The 23460-nt window shown below is 38.0% G+C and overlaps 1 protein-coding gene across 1 annotated transcript in view; it reads right to left on the bottom strand.

The window, feature by feature from the left end:
* The window catches only part of CDHR4 (cadherin related family member 4), a 764521-nt gene that overhangs the window by 431116 nt on the left and 309945 nt on the right, over nucleotides 1-23460 (bottom strand). The window contains exons 9-10 of the mRNA XM_044078501.1: nucleotides 16489-16672; nucleotides 9734-9884 (exon numbers count right to left, since the gene is read on the bottom strand). Of these exons, the coding sequence (XP_043934436.1) occupies nucleotides 9734-9884; nucleotides 16489-16672 (335 nt within the window). The remainder of the gene's footprint in view (nucleotides 1-9733; nucleotides 9885-16488; nucleotides 16673-23460) is intronic.

Here is a 23460-nt window from a genome sequence, read left to right as displayed (position 1 = left end):
GAAATGTTAAAAACAATGCAGACACTTACTACAAATCTAGAAAAACAAAAGTGGATAAAACGAGGAGCAATCCTTGAAAAGGGACTGTACATCTCCAAAGAAAAGAAACCAATCTTACTATCTAACTTGTTTAGATATGCAGCTTTGTTGAGCCATGGGCAGAGCCATGTCTCAACAGGGGGGATGGTACAGTTAGTGAATCGAGTGTTTACGACGTATGGATTTACTAATTACACAAACAATTTTTTTGCAGCATGCCATGTTTGTAACAAGCATCATGCACAAGGGGCATTGAAACCTAAGCAAGGGAGTTTCCCTATACCACTGTATCCATTTCATACTATTTGTATGGATTTTATAGAACTGAACAAATGCAAAAATAAGAAGTACTGCCTTGTCATTATAGATATGTTTTCCAAATGGGTGGAAGCTTTTCCAACTAAAAATCCAGATGCAGCTACTGTTGCAAAAGTCCTTGTTAAAGAAATTATTCCTAGATTTGGCATACCGGAAAAGATTTATAGTGACAATGGCACACACTTTGTAAATCAAACTATACAACAACTTAGTCGCTATTTCGGGATATCGTTGAAAAACCATTGTGCATGCCACCCCCAATCTGCAGGATTAGTAGAGAGGCATAATGGGGTGTTGAAGAATAAACTTAGAAAATTGATTAGTGAGACACAAAAGAACTGGGTGCACTGTTTACCTCTGGCACTGTTGAGCATGAGAACTGTTCCAAATGCAAAAGGATTAACTCCTTTAGAAGTTCTGTTTGGGAGTGCATATTATACACCTCAATGGAAACCTCTCATGACTGCAGAGCAGGAGGCTGACAGTTCACTTGCAGGGTATATTAGATGATTTTTGAATAACAAACTTTTGCAGTTAAATTCTATTTCAGATAAAGAGCAAATGAAACCATCGGAAGCAGCAGTAGCCCCAGGCACCTGGGTCTGGGTGAAGATAGTGAAGAGAAAAAAAATGGAGTTCTCCAAAGTGGGAAGGGCTGTACCAGGTACTACTGTCGACACCCACTGCAGTCAAGATCGTGGAGCAAGCATTCTGGATTCATTTGACACACTGTAAACTGGTTAAGAACTTTGAACTGGACAAAAACCTTGTTACTGTTGTATAACAAGAACAAAATGACCAGGTATAGAGCAAACAGAGATGCAGAAAAACCTCAGAAAACTTGCATGATTATTCTGATAGCTATACTGATAACATTGTTCTTTTTGTTGTGGCCTTTCCTTTTTCCTGCCACAAAAGTTGAACTGATTAAACGTGATGAACCGAACATAGACTGGCACCCAAACTTTAACACTTATCAGGCAATTACACGTGTGTATGCGGAGACTTTTAATGTTTCGAACTGCTGGATCTGTACAGCCATACCAACAGCATATGGGGGGGTTATTAATGACTGCAGTCCCCCTAGGGGTCAATGAGACCTGGGAAAATCTGGTTTATGACACAGTATCTATTAAAGCATATGATAAGGTAGCACTGTATTTGCCTGTGACACAAAAGGGAATTGTATGTTTTTATAAGAATGACACAATTCAAGTGGGCTGGAGCAAGTGTAATGTGACTGTACATTATAAATGTTATACTAAAGCAAACAAAATGGGCGGAACTTGTAGTTCAAATTATAACTCATTTCTTGAGTCCATGCATAAGACTATTGACCAAGTGCAACGTAATCCTATACTTTTTAAACAGTTATCTGTAATAGATAGGAAAATGTTTCATGCAGGGCAGCCATTTCATAACAAAGTAACTACTAAGCTAGAGGATTGCTATTTTGTGTGTGGTAAAAAAGCATATAAATGGTTACCTGAGAATTGGTCCAGCAGTTGTTTTTTGGGGTACCTGGTCCCGGCCATACGACACACTGCAGTCTTGCCTCAGGGAAATATTCAAAATACCCGAGATGTGGCCAAGAAGGCTGTTAAAAAGCCTGAAAATCCAGTGGGACAGATCGAGGTGGGCTGGAAAGACCATCATACTGTGGGTACCAAACTGACACACATGGACTTGAGTGATGCTGTCATATCGTGGGCAGGCATATTACCCGCATATGGCACAGTTAAATCGATTTGGGAGCTGCGAAAACTGTCTAAACTTCTTGAAGTAATGAGTAATGTAACTTTCTCTGCTCTTGAACTGATAACTGATGAACTGAATGCTATGAGAACTGTAGTGCTCCAGAACCGAATGGCTCTTGACTTCACCCTAGCGGCGAGGGGTGGTACGTGCGCTTTAATCAAAGAAGAGTGCTGTGCATATATACCAGATCATCAGCATGAAATAAATGACCACCTTGAGGTGATACAGCAAGTGTTGGCCATGACCAAGCCAGGCCCAAACCCTCTGACGGACTTTTTCCAGAATTTGTTTGGGGGGTGGGGTTCCATCCTAATGAACATCTTGATTGCCATTTGTGTGGGTTTGCTCCTGATAGGAGCTTGTATTTGTTGTGGTATCCCCTGCATGAAAAAATTAATCAAAGTATTTATAGATATATCAATTTCTGAGACTATGTACCAAAGTACTGAATTTGAAGAACTGTTAGAATGTGAAACACTTTCATAAAGTTTTAAACTGAATGACTTTCTTAACTGCAAATCCTGAATGGAAGAGGTTAGGAAAAGAAACAAACTGTTTATTCTTTTTGAAAACAGAATTAAAAAGTATTAACAGGGGGGAAATGTCAGGAAAATATGTATTAATGTGTGTATGCTTAATGTTAATTAGAAATCAAATAAGTTAACACGTTTTTCATTCTATTTTATATGCACTGTTTTATATATAGTTGAGTTTCATATGAGACTGAAAAGGTGCTTTTTGAAACTGCAGTGTGCTTTCTGAAACTTGCAAGATGCCCTCTGACCTAGTAATTGCTAGCACAGCAATATTCATGTTTATGTCTTTTGGAAATGTACTTGAGAAGCAGGTGGCTATCTGCTAGGTCAGGAGAGAATGAATGAACAATGCTATATCCTGTAAATGTAATGATCTTAAACAATCAGCTCTGTTCAAAGTATGAGAACATGTGCAGCTGCAGAAGTTTAGATATAGTGTAGACAAAGGATTGTTAGAGAAATGAACTGCTTGCTTTGTGCTTGAATTAGCCGTAGTACCGTGAATGGTAACATTGCATGTATCTAACCGGTGGTAGCCAAGGCCACATTGTTTTCCTTAGGAAGTTTTTCACAAAAATTGATAAATCAGCAGAATTTTATGAAAGCAATTATTAGTAAATGATGATGACAAACCTTGTGATTCACAACGTCAGCTTGGTAGGTAATGTCTTATTAGAAAGTGTATAAAAATGTAAGCATTTCCTGTTTCTAGTTAGACAAACTCTGTATTAGCACGTTTTTGTCTCCTTGCTGCAAGATTAAAGTGCCTTAACCTGAACCTACCGTGTTTTGATAATTTTTAAAGTATATTTTTCCTTTGACAAGCTTCGTCGTCGGTTTTGGATCTCAACTGCCTTTCTCTGTCCTTTTCTTTGCGTTTTTTATGTACTCCGGTAGTAGGATTGCTATCCGATGACATTTCTGGGTAGTTAAATCTGTTTCCAAAATACTTTTATGCAAAAATATACCAACGCTTAATAGTGCGTTGGTTAAATCTAGCACAAAACTGACAGCCAGGCACATTGTGATCAGGGCCTAGGCAAGGAATACAGTATAAAAGGAAATCCTAATGAGGTATTTGCTTCCCACAAGTAATACAATTATTAATTTTATCTGACATCAGTAAAAAGCAAGAAAAAATTTTCCCCAATGGGGTACTTAGCTTTAGTGAAGACTTCAGTTCTGAAACTCAAACTCGAATATTTCAGTAGTCGGCCAACAGGCACTTGCGAAAGGCTTCTGCTTCGGGCACCGTGCGGCAAGAAAGACTAAAGAAAATGGTGTTGGCTGCATGTTTTATACCCCTGATGACCTGACGTCATGGAAGAGAAGACAGCAATCGACGCAGGACCCAAGACTTTGGAATTCAGGCCGACTGAGGGCAACCTGCCAGCAGATTACCCAAATGTAATGACTGCAACAGTGAAACATGAAGAACATCAGCATTTTTTATAGTACATCTCATAAGTTAGGTCATTGCCTCCAGAAAAAAAGAAGTCATAACCTCCATGTATGCTTTCTTCATTAGACCAGTAATAGAGTACAATGCTCCCTTTGGTATGTACTTCTCCAAGCATCTTCAGCAGGAGAGACCACAATGATTCCTTACTAGGAAAATTCAAGGTCTGCAACATCTGTCCTATGTAGGCAGACTAAAAACACTGCCATTATACTCAATGTCATACAGACTACTCAGAGGCGACCTGTGCCTTGCATACAAAGCAGTTTCAGACCTGCCTTGTTGGAAATGCTGCACTTATGCAAGTCTAATGGCACAAAAGCAACTGGCTCTAGGAATCGTGACCCGATTTGTGACATAAACAGAACCTGTTGGAGGGACAGATTTGTCTCACAAAGGATACCACTCTTGTGGAACAGACTCCTTATACAGGTTAAACAAAGCCCATAATTGACCTTATTTAAGTGTAATTTGGACAACTGGATGGGGAACAGAACAGGAAATACACCCCAGGAGTTCCACTAGTGTCCATCTTGGACAGGGGCACCAGGTGCTGAATTTAATGTCTGCTCAAATCAGACACCCTTGGGTAATGGGGTTATATTTGGCTGAATTTAGTGTCTGCTCAAATCAGACACCCTTGGGTAATGGGGCTAAATTTGGCTAGACTTGTAAAGGCCCTAGGGCCATTAGCCTAGTAACATCCTATGATCCTATGATACACATGTGCTTCTAATGTTTTTAACACAATATGTTTTAACTGTATGTGGCACAAACTTTTGAGAAGCCTCAATGAACCATTAGAGAGGGTAATGTTTAGAAAGCAGATTAACACATTAAATCAATGTGGTTTTACATTCAACCAAAAGACACTAATGTCATCCAGTCAGTGTGCATCTAAATAAAGCATATGTAAAGGGCAACAAACACAACCACATATGTTTTCTTACATTAGGAGATTAAAGGAGTAATCATCTGAATTACTGAGACACACAATGCCGAGTTCCAGAGAGTGGAGATTGAATGACTGAAAAAGTAGTGTTACATATAATAAGTCAGATATTGCCATTTTTATGAATATTTAATTTTCTCTGAGGTATGGCAACCTCAGAGTTCATATCTATCTATCTATCTCTATCTATCTATCTATCTATCTATCTATCTATCTATATAAATGGATTCACTTCAGAATCCCGAAATTCCGAAATATCTAATTTCATATGATAGAGACCATATGATCGATGTTTCAGAATAGTGAAATTCTGAAACAAATAAAAAAAAATCAACTTAAATGTTTCTGCAGGGGTGGCAAGCCCCCCTGTACCCCCCCCCCCACCCCTGTTACTTAAATATTCCAACTCCAAGATCGCACCACAGTGAATAAAAGGGAAATCTCCCATTCTGCGCTGTATGCAGATCTCCATTCACAATGTCGGGATACCAAAAGTTCAGTCATATGATCTTGGCCATATGAAATTCGATCTTTCAGGATATCGGCATTGTGAAGTGTTCTCATATATATATATATATATATATATATATATATATATATATATATATATGTGTGTATGTAAAATATGTGCAAGTTGTGCGTTCATGTATTATGTGTGTGTAGGTGTGTAAGCCTACAGCAATATTTTATTCAGTCATTTTTAGCTTGATGTGCATAGACTGTTTTATCATGTTAATTCCTATTATGTTAGCCTAATGCATTATTGTACTACTGATATTAACGTGCTATTTTATGTTTTACATTTACAATTTTTAATGTATACCAGTTTAATCTTGGAGCTTTTCCCCCCGGGCCTCTACTGAAAATGGACATGTATCCAGTTAGACTAGCCCGGTAAACAAATGTAAAATAAAATAAATATATATATATATATATATATATATATATATATATATATATGGGTCCCCTGCACATAATGTCGAAGACCATATGATCGATATTTGAAATGCCAACCATGCGGAACCGGCATCTCCATACAGTGTGGCATGGAAAGATTTCCATTTCCACACTGTAGTGTGATCTCGAAGTTAGTATATATAAGTTACGGAGGGGATGCAGTGGGGGCCCCCACTAGTAGTTAAAAAGTAAGTTAATGTTGTGTTCTTTATTTTTTTGTCATGTTCGAAATTTCAGGAGTCGAACATATGATCTCGGCCATATGGGTTTTGGCTTTCTGAAATTTCAAACATGTATAGTAGACCCATATATATATATATATATATATATATATATATATATATATATATATATATATATATATATACACATATGTATGGGTCTACTTCTATTCTTCAAAAACTAATTTCTTCAAAAAACAGAAAGCAGACACCCACTCTAATGAAAGTGCACTTAACTGAAAGTTTTTGCAGGGGACAAGCCCCCTGCACCTCCATCCCCACTACTTATATATACTAACTCCAAGATCGCACCACAGTGGGGAAAAGGATATATTTCCTTATCCACACTTTACCGTGATTCGGCTAAATGACTTTCCCGAAAGTGCACTTTCAGTTAATTGCACCTTCTTTAAAGTGAGTGTCTGCTTTCTCTTCTTCAAAGAAATGAGTTTTTGAAGAATAGAAGCAGACCCATATATATATATATATATATATATATATATATATATATATATATATATATATATATATATATATATATATAGATCTACTTCATATGTTCGACACTTCAATCTCTAGATCATTGATACAAGGTACAAAGCTTGATTCTGATCTCTAGTTGTTGGCTAGGCTTGTAATAGTCTGCAGACTGACTGTCTAGCATATTGCTATGAACCTAAACCTAAACCTAAACCTATGAACCTTCAAGAGAACAGCAAGAGGGGTTTGGCAGAAGGTGACATCATCTCAGTCAGAAAATGAGTCACTTTAACCTTGTCAAGGGCTATCCCTATTACACCTTCTGCAGGAGTTAGAAACACACCTCTCAACCTCTTTACAGATAAAAATCTGGATAAAGCCAAAAATAATGGGGGGGTGAGATAAAGGACCAAAAATAGGGACACATTTTAAATATTATTCTTATAAACTTAGAAAGTTGTTAGAATCATAAGTTTTGTGTTTGCATGCATTATCTGAGAGATATAAAGTATGAAACTTAGATGTCTGTCATTATTTGATAATTTCAATCCTTGATGGCTTGCCAAAAACAAAACAAAAGTTTTATGAGAAACTGGACAAAAACATGAGGCAAAAATAATGATATTCTGCAAAAATCTAGACAGTTGAGAGGTTTGGTTAGACAGAAGACATTCCTCCAAGGGTTGATAAACAGTATCAAACATGCCCTGGTTTAGCATCTACGTAAGCTAATTAACCTGAGCCAAACTATTGTCTGAGTCCAGCAAGTATGCCGTAAAGCACCAATGATGCCACTCCTTAAATGTGTCTTTACTACTGTCCCTGGAGACTATAGGCCCATCAGCCTGGCAAGTCTCACTCACAAGGCCATGGAAGACATTACAAAATAATTGATTAATGTTGACATTAAATATCCCATCAGGAACTGAATAATGTTGACATTAAATATCCCATCACGGTAGATCTGCAGCAGTCTGATTTTGTAAAAAATTGATCCTGTCTAATGACCCTGGTAAACTTGTTTGAAAAAGTACCACAAGTGTCTGATAGTGATTACACTATAAACACAAGTAACCTTGAGCTGGCAAAGGCATTTGACACTATACCCCAAGCTAGCACAAAGAATGCACTAAATGCATTATAAATAAATCTCTACAGGGTAAAATGGCTAACAAAATGAATAAAAGACAGAACCCACAAGGTGTGGATGGCAGAAACAACAACAGAGAAGATAAAGGTGACCAATTGTGTCCTGCAGTGCTAAGTCTGCTTTTTTTGTATTTACTTGTCTGACCTATACTGTGTTTCTCGATGATTGCATACTGGGGTAATATTTTCAAATCCACCTCCGACACAGAAGCCCTCCATCAGGAAATTACACTTTTAAATGACTGGTGTATTTAAAGTGGGCTTAATTTAAACGCTAAAAAATGCAAGATTGTCACATTTGATGTATAAGCCATCACTACAGCATATATCATTGACAACAACCCACTTCAAAATGAAAATGAAGTTAGAGACTTGGGAACTTGGGTTGATAACTCTCTCACCTTTACTCACCATACTGCAGCAGTTGTTAGGAAGTCATTATGTTTCGAACAGCTGATCATCAGGGAATGCCATCCAGATCTAAAGAGATTATTGTCCTCTTGCTGTCGACACTGATCTGACTGGTTATAGAATACAATGCCCCTTTTGAGGCATACTTCACCAGATCTATTAAGCAACTGGAAAGACCCTAGAGGATTTTAGCAAAAATGGTCATAGTCTTAAAGTTAAGTGACCAGAAAAGAAGTCTACTAGCCCTCTTTTCTGTGTCATATATTCTCCTCAGAGGAGAACTATGTTATACCTTCTGAGCAATCAGAAGTCCAGGATTTCTTGTAGCTTCACATAATACCAAAATACAGAACAAGGGACCTAACCAGCTTCAGCAGAACAATAAAAGAAGATGGAGAGACAGGTTCATTACTCAATACCACCCTCACATCTAGTGCAGACTTACCTTGCAGATAAACCAGTGTGATGTACTACCTTCCTTCTTACGGCATCTGCATAATTGGATGGGAATCCATAAATTAATTCCAAGATTGAATGGCATAGCCAACTTTGAACTGACACATCTCTCAACTGTCCAGATTTTCACAGAATGTCCAGATTTTCTGGTCATATTTTTAGTCTGTTCCTCATAAAATATGTGGTTTTCTGGCAAATCAGTGAGAACTGAATTCATTGAATAATGACAGACATTTGGGTTCAGACTTCACATCTTTCAGAAAATGCACTCTAACACAAAGCTTTTTATTCCAGCAACTTTCTTAAGTTAAGAGCAATATTTAAAATTTGTCCCCATTTTTGGCCTTTGTTCCCTCCCAATTATTTTTGACTTTGCCCAGATTTCTTGTGCTAAAAGGCTGAGAGATATGGTTGAGATGTGCCTGTGTCCCAGATCATGTCTTAAAAGGGCCAGAGTTGGATCTAGTTGGCATTCCTACTTAAATGAATAAAGGAACTATAAATTTAATTCAAAATTAATGGATGTTCCTAAAGCTAAAGAGTCTACAGGAAAGAATCTTTGCTTTGTTGTTCTCTGTTTGTCTGAATGTTGTCTTTAGCATGCTGGGACATCATCATAAACAAAGAACGGAACAAAATCCTGGTACTACAACTCTGTGAAGGGTTATATAGAAATGTTTTTTGTGCATGTGATGATTTGACTCAGAATTGAAACAAAACAGATGCTCTTACTGCTAAAGCTAACATTTCACAATCAAAAGTTTCATTCAATAATCTTTCATTTGAACACTGCATGAATCTCGACAAGTCATGTCATTACATAACAGATCTACTTTTATGGTTTGCCACTAGAAGCAGATATTTATACATAATGGGCTTAGTTTAGTTACCTAATGAATCCATATCAAAAGCACAGTGAATGATGTTAACTAGAAAAAGGATTTCCAATTAAAGAAAAGAAATCAGACATATTGAGACATGTTTAAATATTACATACCTCTAGATTGTTCCCAGTTAAACGAAATTTATCCAATGAATTTCCATCTGGGACTATTTCATAGGAAAGAGTATTGTTTGTAATGTCTGCATCTGAGCATTTCAGAGTTGTAAGCACAGTGCCGATGGGTTCAGTTTCTTTAACTTCAACACTGCATAAGAAACAAACAAAATATGTTTTCAGTGAGGTGTGTTTTGCATAGCGTTTTTACACCTTCTGACATTACCAGAGTTGCATACATATATATTAAATTGCTTCACCCCCCCCCCCCCACACACACACACACATGATACATATCAACCTGAATACAGTTGTAAGGATAATTCATTGGGCAAAGTCATTGTAATGGATGCTTTGCAGTCTTAGCAAATTACACATTTATGAATAAATAAGAAGCATTCACATTTGTATATAAAATTTTCTACCCTAACTATGTTATCATAGCTACACAAGGTGCTGTATTAGCATTGCTAACTTATGTTCATTCTAAAAATACATTAATCAGAGTCATGCGATTGCCTTGCAATGTACAATTATTCCTTTAAGTGTTAAACTGTTAATTTTGTTGTTGTTGTTGAATAATTTAGGGAAAAATAATAAACTGAATATGTTTATTGGAAATGTTTTTTGTTTAGTAGCAGCCTTTTGCACTGCACCTCTTACAGAGTTTTCTTCCTCAGGTCCTCCTGAAAATGGGCCAGACTTAATGAGACAAATTTGTTTTTACAAAGTATAAACAAGCAAACCAATAAATTTATTTCAGAAGAACAAATGTACCTCCCAGTCTTCTAGATATAACCACATTTAGTATTATTGTCATGAAATGTAAATACCTCAGACATAATGGTTAATAGCAATCTGTTCTTAACTGCTTAGTTAAAATATTTGCACAGTTGTAACAAAGGTACATTACCACACTGACATGTATGCTGGATATAACTATAGATGTCACATGGTATTCTTGTGTTTCCCCTAACTGTACACGTGCAGCTAGTCTAAATTGTCATATTAATCACTGTGTCATGCCTGAAAAGCATCTGTAGATCAGGCCACTCGTGGCAAACAGAGATAGAGAGACTGATAGATAGATAAACAAATACATGAATAGCTAGATATGTGATAGACATGCAGCTTAATAGATACATGGATACATGGACAGATGGATGGATGAGGGTGAGGATGTCTAGGGTTATCAGTTTGTGGTCAGATATGACCAGAGAGGGAGTGATAGCGGGTGTGGTACAATGGGCGCCCATATTTGTGATGACTAAATCCAATATGTTGTCCCCTCTAATGGAAGAACATACCAGTTGTTCAAGGGCAATTGAATTTATAAATTCTATGAACCGCTAGACATAGGAGTTAGAACTTTGGTAGTTTGCCCAGTCTATACCAGGGTAGTTGAAATCACCAAAAAATATGGTGTTGGGTAGGACCTTTATATTTTCCAATGCCTCAAGGAATGCTGAGTGAGCATCTTGGGACATGGTGGGCGATCTATAACAGGCTATGACTTGAAATGTGGTTTTGCCTGCTGATAGTTGTGCATGGATGATCTCTGGGGCATCATGCTGCGCCACTAACCTGGAGATGTGGGTATCCTTGAAGAATATGGATACACCCCGCCCTTCATACTTGCACTTTGTACTATAGTTCCTAGGGTCTGTCAATAGCCCCACTTTGTGCAAGGGCATTACTGTTGCTGGTCTCCACTCCACTGGAACAAAGCCAGTTCTCAGACTATGGTTAAAGAGAACTCTAAGTGGGTCTGCTAGGTCCTGTTTATGTTGCTTGATAAGCATCCTGGGATGTTATCTGGTACCACTGAGGCTGTGTTTTTGGCATGACATTCTTTTCAGCAGAGCTATTCAATATTGTGCAAGCTAAAGCATGAACTGCAATAAAGAATCGAGATATTTTGCAAAACTAAGAATTACCTAGAGCTTGCCAACTTTTCTTAGCCCCTTATTACAGCTTTTCACTGATGGACCATTACTGATGTACTGTCACTAGTTAGCATTTCTAGTTCTCATTTAGATCAGATTACCACTGTGCCCTGTCACTCTTTGTTGTTCCAAACTGTTCCAGTTGGGTATATTTTGCTCTTACTTCTCTTGCATATTGCATGTTACAGAATTTCTCCTTCAGTCCTTGCTCACTCTGCGTTCCTGCTACACTGCTATACCGTTATATTTACCTACATCTGACCACACTGTTCCTGCCCTTTGCACTTTTCTTTACTGCTGTTATCCTTGTTATCACACTTTAAATTACTGCAGTTATATTTTGGACGTACTATTGCTATTTCATCTCACTTTGATTACTTCTGCTGTTTGTGCCAGTTCATTGGTCATCTCACTTTGATTACTTCTGCTGTTTGTGCCAGTTCATTGGTCATCTCACTTTGATTACTTCTGCTGTTTGTGCCAGTTCATTGGTCATCTCACTTTGATTACTTCTGCTGTTTGTGCCAGTTCATTGGTCATCTCACTTTGATTACTTCTGCTGTTTGTGCCAGTTCATTGGTCATCTCACTTTGATTACTTCTGCTGTTTGTGCCAGTTCATTGGTCATCTCACTTTGATTACTTCTGCTGTTTGTGCCAGTTCATTGGTCATCTCACTTTGATTACTTCTGCTGTTTGTGCCAGTTCATTGGTCATCTCACTTTGATTACTTCTGCTGTTTCTGCCAGTTCATTGGTCATCTCACTTTGATTACTTCTGCTGTTTGTGCCAGTTCATTGGTCATCTCACTTTGATTACTTCTGCTGTTTGTGCCAGTTCATTGGTCATCTCACTTTGATTACTTCTGCTGTTTGTGCCAGTACATTGGTCATCTCACTTTGATTACTTCTGCTGTTTGTGCCAGTTCGTTGGTCATCTCACTTTGATTACTTCTGCTGTTTGTACCAGTTCATTGGTCATACTCTTTAACTATATTGTTTACCTTCACCACACAGCCAGATCTGAGACATGCAGATCATCATTAAAAAGCATGGACCTGTGTTTTGCTATGTGCAGTTCTGACTACTGCTGTTTAATTTACATTAATTTGCTTATCATTCGAGGCAACTCAGCTCCTTGAAACTGATGTAACAGAGTTCTGTTGTACATCTGATTACTGCCATTTTTTTTTTGAAAACTTCTGATTACTGACACACTTGTGTTTAATGACAACACTGTAGAAACTGAACAAAAGAAGCTGTAGTTATCATATCCTGATCCTTTTTATGCAGCATTTATAATCCTGGATTAGTAAATAATAGCTTAGACTTTATTCTGCACCAAAATTAAACACTGGTGACAACCATAGTGGCATGATTTTGTTTTTCAGCTATAGCTTCTTCTCACAAAATATTATGTGCTCTCTCAATATCACATTACTTTCGTATTCTTTGTTTAGCATCTACTTACACTTTACACATGTTGGTGGTACCACAAATTACTACTTTCTTTGAGAATCTCTGAAGAACATGCCAACATATTTGTAGTATGCTCCTTTGATTTATGGCTGTCTTCTCCTTTTAACAATGAACCAAGGAACGGTGGCTGATTTGGTTTCTTTTCTTATGTCTGTAAACATGTTAAAAATAGGTACCCACATTCAGTCATTTAGTCAGGCCTAGGTGTCAAGTTATAGGTTCATAGGTTCATACTAGGCTATCAGCCCTAGGGCATTTATAAGCCTAGCCAGAGTGTGTTTGGCTTTCGCCACCCCTTGAAATGAGGATACTGTGCCCATTTAGGATTTAGTTTACTGCGCCTCTGTCTAGCAGTGACACAGAGATGACCCCCGGGGTAAACCTACGATCTCCCATCCACTCGTCAAGATTTCTCTTGAAGAGAGTCAGTGAGGGGCTCTGCCTAACATGGACTGGGATTCTGTTCCAGAGTGAGGGGAGCCTCTGGGTTATGAATCTGTCCCTCCAGCACGTCCTACTTATTTCTGTGTTGAGGATCAAATCACTTGTTCTCGTGGCTCTGGTGGATTTGGATTTTCTGAGGTGGAGCATGTCCATTAATTCTGGATTGGACATGGCCTTGTTTGTCAGACATAGATCGCCTCTGAGTAGGCAGTATGTGACTGAATAGAGCTGGAGTTTCTTTAGCCGGGCAGCATATGGCATATGTTTGAGACCCTTGATCCTCTTGGTGAGGTACTTTTGGGGTCTTTCTAACTGCTGCAGGTGTCGGGTAAGGTACATCCCAAATGGGGCATTGTACTCAATTATGGGCCTGATAAGGGAGGAGTAAAGGGGCACAATGACCTTTCTTGATCTAGATGTGAATCCTTTCATGATAAGGTGGGCAATGTAGAAGGTCTTTCTAACCACTTTGGCAATGTGTGTGTCAAATGAGAGGTTACTGTCAACTTGGGTCCCTAGGTCCCTGATTACTTCTTCCGTACTTAATGGATTACCACCTATGTGGTAATTTGTGGGTACTTTGTTCTTCCCAAAGGGTATGACTATACATTTTTTGGCCTTTAGTTTAAGGTCATGGCTCTGGCACCAGTTATCCGTTTCTATGAGACCTTTTTGAAGGATGTTTGTGTCCGCTGGAGTATCAGTTATGGCACCCAGTTTGCAGTCATCTGCGAACTTGGTCAGCCACAATCCTCCTATGTTAGCTTGTACCTCAGAAAAATAAATGCCGAACAAGAGAGGTCCCAGGACCGAGCCCTGTGGGATGCCACTTTTGACTGGTTTAGAGCCTGACATGGCTCCAGCAATTCTGACCTTGTGGGTTCTGTCCTTGAGCCAGTTTGCAACCCATCTTATGACATAGGGGTTTACATTTAAGCTGGTGAGCTTGTCTATGATGCCCGAGTGGGGTATTGTGTCGAAGGCTTTTGCAAGGTCAAGGTAGGCTGTGTGAACTGCCTTACCCTCATCAATGGCCTTAGTGACTGTTTCAAAGAAGTTGACCAGGTTCAAGAGGCAGGATCTGCCCTTGACAAAGCCGAATTGGGTAGGATCTAATGTCTGTAGGTCCACAATGTCTTTGTTTATGAGTTCCATAATGATCCTCTCCATAGCTTTGCAGACCAGGCTTGTCAAGCTTATGGGGCAGTAATTTCCAGGGTCCGTAGAGGCACCTCCTTTGTGGAGTGGGACCACTGTTGCTGCACGCCATTCTTTGGGTACATATCCTGTAGTAAGGCTAAAATTAAACAGCAGCCTTATGTGCGGGTTTAGTTCTTCTTGGAGTTCATGTATCACACAACCCGGGACACCGTCTGGTCCCATTGATGCTGTGTTTTTAGCTTTGGAGAGGGCGGCTCTCACCTGGGCATCAGAGATGTCAGGGAGGCAACACTCTGCTGGGATAGATATTTGTCCTTTTGGGGGGGAGGGGGGGGAATTTGCACTGAACCTGTCTGCCAGTATGTTGGCAATATCTGTGGGTTCAGTGTATTTTTTGTCATTTTGGACTAATTCTGAGCATATCTGGGAGTTTCCACCCAGGTTTCTAACATAACTAAAGAAGGCCTTGTGATTGTCTTTAGTGTCTTGTGTAATTTTTCTCTCAAAGTTGACCCTGGATGATTTTATGAGTGATCGTAGTTTTTTGCTAGTACTGATCAGAGATGCCTTCCCTTTTAGGGATTTTGCTCTGTCATGTAGTAGCTTTCTCCTTCTGTTGTATAGTTTATTAATGGCTGGGATCCACCAGACAGGACGCCTGCCTTTGGGGGAATGGGTCTTGGTTTTATTTGGGATTGCATGATCCATGCATTCTTGAAGGTGTCCATAGAATGCGTTTATATAGGATTCAGCGGAGTGGGCTGTGGTTTCCACTGGCCCAGGGGCCTTGAAGGATATCACTTCAATCTTAAGAAGTGTGAAGTCAGCTTTTGAGAATTTCTTCACTGTGGTCTTCTGTGCTGGGGGTGGGGGCAGGATGTGGAATTCCATTGACATTAATTTATGGTCTGATCTCACCAATGCTACCCATTTATCTTTGAATAATAGTTCATTGGGTTAAATCATGTATCACATGTTGCAACATATTCTAGATGCAAAGTTAGATTTCATAAAAAAGGTAAAATGATGTGCAGGAAAACTAGAATTATGTATAGACAAGAAACAGAGAGATAATACCTAAAATCATTCTTTCTTTATATGTAATTCTCTCATGGTCAGAATATAAGAAAGAAAACCACTTTTAGATGTGAAAAAAAACTTAGCATTTACATGCAGTCATTTAAGTATCCAGAAAGACATATCACAACTTTAACCTTAAAAGTCTATTAGAATATTAGATAATGTTAGGAAAAGTTATCAGACTATGAATAGTCGAATAGTACAAAGATAATGCAGATGGATGATTATAAAGCAATATTAGCCCACTTCAGGAGAAATCTAAACCAGCTATTGAATTTTGTTTAGTGGCATACATGCACATGTATTAAAGGAAGTAAACATTTAGAATTACTTCAGTGTATCTCAGACTGTAAATCAATAATATAAAACAATGGGGATGTGAAAGGATGATGCTATAGTACCCTTTTTATATCATATTTGGTTCTGATGTGACAGTAAATTTAGTGCAAGTCTATAAATGCTGATCACTGACATGCACTTCTGGCTGTTTGAACGTTACATACAAGATGATGGTCAAGTCACTTACAGGGTGTTTCTTTTCAATAAATACTTAGGCATCCCTTTCTGGACACTTTTATAAACCTAGATAATTAATATTAGCGTATGGTATAAATATTTCATTAGTCAGTTACATTTTTGTTTCTTACAGAAAACTAGGTGGATCACAAACAGGAAAGTTGTCATTCACATCTAACACAAAAACATTGACAGTGGCAGTTCCACTGGTGCCACTGCTATCTGCACTGTACACTCGAACTAGCAGCATGGTGTAGGTGAGCGAGGGAGTCTTGTCCACGTCCAGGTGCATACCAGTCCTAATGATTCCAGACCCTAAAAAAACAAAAATACAAGAAGTAAGGTACAACATTGTCTGATATGTTTTTCTATACATCATCAGCTAATGAAACCTGTCATCAGTAAAAAAAAAACAAACAAAAAAAATGAATACATAATCTAGTGTTTTTTATTTGAATTTGATCCGAGCAGTTTTTATTTGGTGCATTTTCTAGATTTTTATGCACTCTGCTTATACAGTTTAGTCATTTATTTCCTGGGGATTCTTTATTAGAGTACATTTATTCTCTTATGCCATTTTATATTATGCAGGATTCAACAATATTAAGTATATGTGATAAATCAGTACAAACTTCCTAAATAGCACAATGGCTCAGTAGTTAAAATCTTTCCCTCGCAGCTCCAAGACTAAGTACAAACGGGGTTTCCAGTTACTTTCTTCAATGAACCTGCATGTTCTCTCCTTGAGTAATTTTTAGGAACTCTTTTCATCACAAAAACATGGCTAGCCTAAACTGTTCACATATGTAACATTTAATGTTTTGCTTGTGATCTGTATTGCAACTGAAAAGGATCTGAGAGGGATAACAGTTTACTTAGATGTTTCCGTATGTTAACTGGATAAGATATCTGCATTATATCTGACCCTTTTCAGTAATGAACCAGGCCATGGGGCAAAGTGGAGCTGAATTCATCCTCAAGTCTTAGTCAGTACCTTCATATGGTGGAACCTGTTTTCACAAAAGCTCGGCAATATGACACTGATGTATAGACTGCGTCTCACACAGCAGAGGTCATGGGTCATGGAGAGAAGTAGGTTAAAAATGAAAAGGACAGCTGGGTGTACAAGTCCCAGGATAAAAAAATGCCCGAGCCTGGAGAATGCACTGGTGCCAGGACTGGAAAAATGGCATTGTAGAATCCTCAAGACACAGGGCAGCCACAGTGGTGCAGCGGTTAGCGTTGCCACTTCACAGCAAGAGGTTCTCCGGTTTGATCCTTGGTTGGGGTGCCTTCTGTGCGGAGTCTGCATGTCCTCCCTGTAGTCGCATGGGTTTCCTCTAGGTGCTCCGGTTTCCTACCACATCCCAAAAACATGCTGTAGGTGGATTGAACACTCTAAATTGGCCCTAGGCATGAATGTATGCATGTGTGTGCCTTCTGTGGAAGGTTGGGCACTGGGCTGGCAACTCGACACCATAAAAGTCCCACTGCCAATCATGAGTAGACAGGTGATCCACTGTGGTGAATCCTATGGCTTGGGTGGGATGTTAGCATAATGGTTAAGGTGTTTACCTTACACACACGAGGCGCAGGGTTTGATTCTCACATCAGGTAACTGGCTAGGCTTAAAATGGCCCACAAGGGCAGTTAGCCTAGTACTAACCTATGAACTATGAACTATGAACTAACCGGGAAAAGCCGAAAGAAGAAGAAAAAAAAAAGAATCCTCAAGACACAGAAACATTCTTACAATGGGGTTAGACCAAGCTCATGGGAGGATGGCCCTTCTGTTGTAGAAGAAATCGTAGACCACAACAAACACAAAAACTAAGAAGCCAAACAAGAACCATAAATATGATGAGTGGACGATTGAGAATAATGAAGAACGTAAGCATTGTTTCTATTATGCAAGAAGCCACGAATTTCCAGATAGAATATATTCAGAAAGATTAAGGGAGAAATTAGAGGAAAGAAAAGTACTTGCACAAGAAAAACTGTCAAAAGCTTCAAATGCAAATTTGGACTCATTAATATAACAGATCCATGCAAAATACTATACAGACAAAGAAAAATTAGGCTGCCTAGAGAAAGGAGCGACAGAGGAAGTACAAAAATATAAAGAACAAAACCCAGACATTTCTGGAAGGTATACAAAAGAAACATGGACATGGGAACTTAAAAGAGATCTGATATGATGCAATATTTATGCCAAGGTAATCAACACAAAAAAGCAGCTTCAAAGATATTTTCAGTAAAATCCAGGAAAAGGCACACATGGAGAATTTCACAATACAAAAAATAAGAAAACAGAAGGAATGCAGAACAGAGGAGTATTAAGGGGGAAGCTAAATAGAAATTGAAGTTATGGATTACCTATGAAGTGAAGGATTTAGTGTAGAAAATCAAGCACAGGTAATGTCAGATCATGATGGAATAATGAATCTCCAAATTAACGAGAAACGGGTGGAACGGGAAGCATCTGATAACTTATCATATGAAGATACACTGAAGCCTTCAGTAGGAAACTAGTACAAAAGTTCAGTTGGAGTTGCACAGCAAGGGAAGGAGCAGGAGGCAGTGTGAACTGTGATGCAGGCACTGTTATGGAATGATGGGCTAGTGAGTTCCCATATGAAGGAGCAGCAGATGACGCAGGATGCATCTAAAGAGGACATCTTACAGGAAGATGTTCTGGAACCTTCTGTACAATACCCACAAGTGTATAAACAATGTTATCTGACTTAGCAGAAAATAATCTAACTGCAGTAAAAAATACAAACCAGGTAACCACCAGGACTGTCAGCATATAAAACTTTTATTCAGAACATATAGGATAAGCATTTCACACAAACTGTAATTCATCAGATCCATCAATACAAGAAAACTAAAGCACTTTATATATTGAAAGCAATTAGCAACATCCAATAAAGCATTAAAACAATTACTGATGCAAACTACGCTTCTTTAAAATCGGCTTTATTTATTTTTTTTCAGCGGAGGCCTTGTGAGGTGACAACGTTAACCGCTGCACCACTGTGCCGCCCTTAACGGTACAGCAGCATTAATACCAGGCAGCTTGTCTGACTGCAACCTAACTATCCATTTAGTCTCAGCTATCTCAAGCCTATTATTAAAGTCCCTGCCTCTCTTATCCATACATGCAATCTGTAGTACTAAAAACTCAAAACTGTGCCCAGGTTGCATAGAAATATGCTTTGCTAATGGATTAAGCATATTCTTGCATCTAATGTCACCTTGATGCTGTAATATATGTTCCTTCAGCATCCTCACAGTCTTCCCTACATAAAATGAAGTGCAATTTCTGCACTTAGCTTGATATATTAAACCAGTTCTACTTATTGATGACAGGATCAAAGATATTGTAGGTGATAGATCCAGGTTCACATTTAAAAATAATTTGTTATTGAAAAGACGACTGTGTTACAAATCTACACAGATGTCTACTGTAAGCTCTATTCATGTTCGGACTTATCCATGCAGACTATGTAAGGCCTGCAGCTTTATTTCCAATGAGGCTAGATTTAAGCACCCCTCCATGGAGTACCTTTTTTCACCAAGATTTTATGCTGATTGTACGTCTAAAGGTTTAATATATCTAGCTAAGTGCAGAAATTGCACTTCATTTTATGTAGAGAAGACTGTGAGGATGCTGAAGGAATGTATATTATAGCATTAAGGGGACATTAGACACAAGAATATGTTTAATGCATTAGCAAAGCATATTTCTTTGCAACCTGGGCACAGTTTTGAGTTTTTAGTACTACAGATAGTATGTATGGATAAGAGAGGTGGGGACTTTAATAATAGGCTTGAGATAGCTGAGACTAAATGGATAGTTAGGTTGCAGGCAGACAAGCTGCCTGGTAATAATGTTGCTGTACCATTAAAGCCGATTTTAAAGAAGCGTAGTTTGCATCAGTAATTGTTTCAATGCTTTATTGGATGTTGCTAATTGCTTTCAATATATAAAGTGCTTTAGTTTTCTTGTATTGATGGATCTGATGAAGCACAGTTTGTGTGAAATGCTTATTCTATATGTTCTGAATAAAAGTTTGATATGCTAACAGTCCTGGTGGTTGCCTGGTTTGTATCTTTTACTGCAGCTATTTTTCTCTTACTGGGTGACCTATGGCTGATTTGGGTATTTTTTATTTAGAAAATAATCTAAGGGTAGAGCTGCTTGATTTAATAGAGATGGATAGACATATTAATATAGAAAAAATAAATAGATTACAGACCCAAAATTGTTAGAAGTCTACAGATAAACATAGCAATCGTGACTAATAAGAGAAATGCACTTGATATATAACAGAAGTAAACAGAATATATTATAGTGTAGCTAAATTAATAACAGATAAAGTCTTACCACAAAAAGAGCAGTAAGGGAAAGGAGGGGAAAAATAAAATGCCACCATGGAAGTACTGAATGGAGAAAACTACAAAGTAATTACGACAATAAGTGCCTATGTTAGAAGAATACAGAAACGAGACTAGATAAAGTAAAATACTTAGAAAGATAGACATGATAAAACAATGGACAGTCTCAGAACAGAACAGGATCTGTGATACAGTACTGCAAATAATAAACTCAAGATATCAGCACAGGCAGAAAAAAAAACTTAGAAGATATGCAGATAACTGTAAAGGAAAAGGAAAAAAATAAGCAATTCATTGATGACCTAAAAAATGTATAGCGAGCTAGGAAACCAAACAAAAGGAATGCAGACACCATTGAAAAAAAGAAGAAATAGATGCATTTTGGAGAAATATTCATGAAGACCCTGGGGAACACAACAAAGATGCTGAATGGACAGAAGAAGGAAAAGAAACAGTAAGAAGTTCAAATGTAGAGGATATGAAATGGGATGAAGTAAAGGCCAGAGAAACTGAAACAAATTTACGATAAGCTTCTGGCTAAAAGTATTTACACCTTTACAGAAAGATATACCGAGTAAGCATTACTTATATGCACATACCAAACAGACACCAATGGGAGAAATTATATTCCTCCTTAAGAGTGAACGTGCAAGCTATCCTCAAAAGTATAGATCAATGACTTGCCTTTTGATGAGGTATAAACGATATACTGGAATAGATGCAGAGTTTATAGTCATTTAGAAAAAAACTCAGTCATGGCAATAGAACAAAAGGATAGCAAGACAATCATATGGAACGAAGGATCGTCTGTTGCTAAATAAAGCCATAGTAGAGAATTGTAAAAAGGGGAAGAATCTATGTATGGTATAGATAAGTTACAGAAAAGCATTTGACGACGTTTCATATTTGTGGATAAAGGAATGCTTATACATGTATAAGATACATTTGACATTGATCAGTTACATTGCAGTGACAATGAAACAGTAGGAAATCATTTCGCAGTTAAGCAATGACAAAGGGCAAATTATTACCCAGGGGTAAAAATTCAAAAGGGGATATTCGGATATTCTAGAGTGCTTCTTTGTTACAGCTGCTTTTTTTTTTTTGCCCATTACTCAATCTGTTTACTTAAAAAAGCATTGTCTGAAGAATTATCAACTACATTTTGTGGATGACTTAAAACTGTATAGTTCATCAAATGTTGCAGTTTAAAGCACACATGGCTTCAAGTGGTTAAAACTTTCTCAGGTGATACAAGAATGTCATTTGGTCTTGAAAAAATGTACAAAAGCAACCTTTAAAGCAGGACGCTTGCAGTGCTAAGAAAATATCAATCTGGGAGTCGTATGTGATGTAAAGAAACTCGAGCAGGAGTGACTATATAAATATTTGGGAACTGAAGGATTAAGAAGAAAACATGAACAAATGGAAATAAAACTTAGCAAAGAATACTTCAGAGGACCAAAACTAATACTGAAAACAGCATTGACCTCTCCGAGTAAACTCTAAGCCAAAAAACAATTTGCTCTTCCTGTTCTAACTTATAGTTTTGGGGTGACTGACTTGCTCTAAAAGGTGTTGGATCAGCTGGACAGGAAAACAAGAAAAAATTCTTCACACTTATCAAATGACATATAAAAAACAGTATAAACCAAGATTATATATTCCTCAGTGAGAAGGAGGTATGGGCCACCTTGAAATTGCTTATATGTGTAGCTCTGCAATTGTGGGACTCTATACATACCTGCTAATCTCATTGGATTGAAAAACAGTGAAAATTTTAAAATATGAGGACAGAAAGTCTAAAATGACCTCACTGTTTAGTTCAGCAGAAATATTCTGGTGTCAAATAGGAATGGAAACAAACCAGAAGGAAACAAAAAAATTAGACAACAACTAAATGTGCCAAAAATCACAAAAGGATCAGATGAAAAGGAAGGAAATGTATAAATGTTGTGGCAAATACAGAGATCTCATTGAACAACCTCTTGTTAATCAGGATGTGATGCAGGAATGGTTAAAGAGACGTGAGCTGAAACCAAGGATGAAAGGTTAATGATGGCAGCTCAAGATTGTGGACTACGTACACATTGGTTTACAAAGTTCATTAATCATATGGAAGAAGCAAACAAATGTAGATTCTGCACAAATTAATTGAAAAGAGTTGCACATCTTTTTGCTGAGTGTGATGTACTCATGGAAAAGGGCCTTTACACTGAAAGGCGCAATAATGTGGCAAGACTATTGCACTGGGGATTGTGCAAACCTTACAATATTGAAGTAACAGAGAACCACTGGAAACATGGTCACAACGCATCATAGAGAATAATGAAGTGTATATCACATGGTCACAACGCATCATAGAGAATAATGAAGTGTATATCACATGGTCACAACGCATCATAGAGAATAATGAAGTGTATATCACATGGTCACAACGCATCATAGAGAATAATGAAGTGTATATCACATGGTCACAACGCATCATAGAGAATAATGAAGTGTATATCACATGGGACCACCTGCAGAGAACCACTGGAAACATGAATCACAACGCATCATAGAGAATAGTGAAGTGTATATCACATGGTCACAACGCATCATAGAGAATAGTGAAGTGTATATCACATGGTCACAACGCATCATAGAGAATAAAGAAGTGTATATCACATGGTCACAACGCATCATAGAGAATAATGAAG

This window comes from Protopterus annectens, chromosome 7.part1 (genome assembly GCF_019279795.1).
Source record: "Protopterus annectens isolate FY-2018-M chromosome 7.part1, PAN1.0, whole genome shotgun sequence".
Classification (NCBI taxonomy): domain Eukaryota; kingdom Metazoa; phylum Chordata; order Ceratodontiformes; family Protopteridae; genus Protopterus; species Protopterus annectens.
The sequence above is the reverse complement of the archived record's forward strand: the minus strand, read 5'-3'. Positions and strand labels throughout refer to the sequence as shown.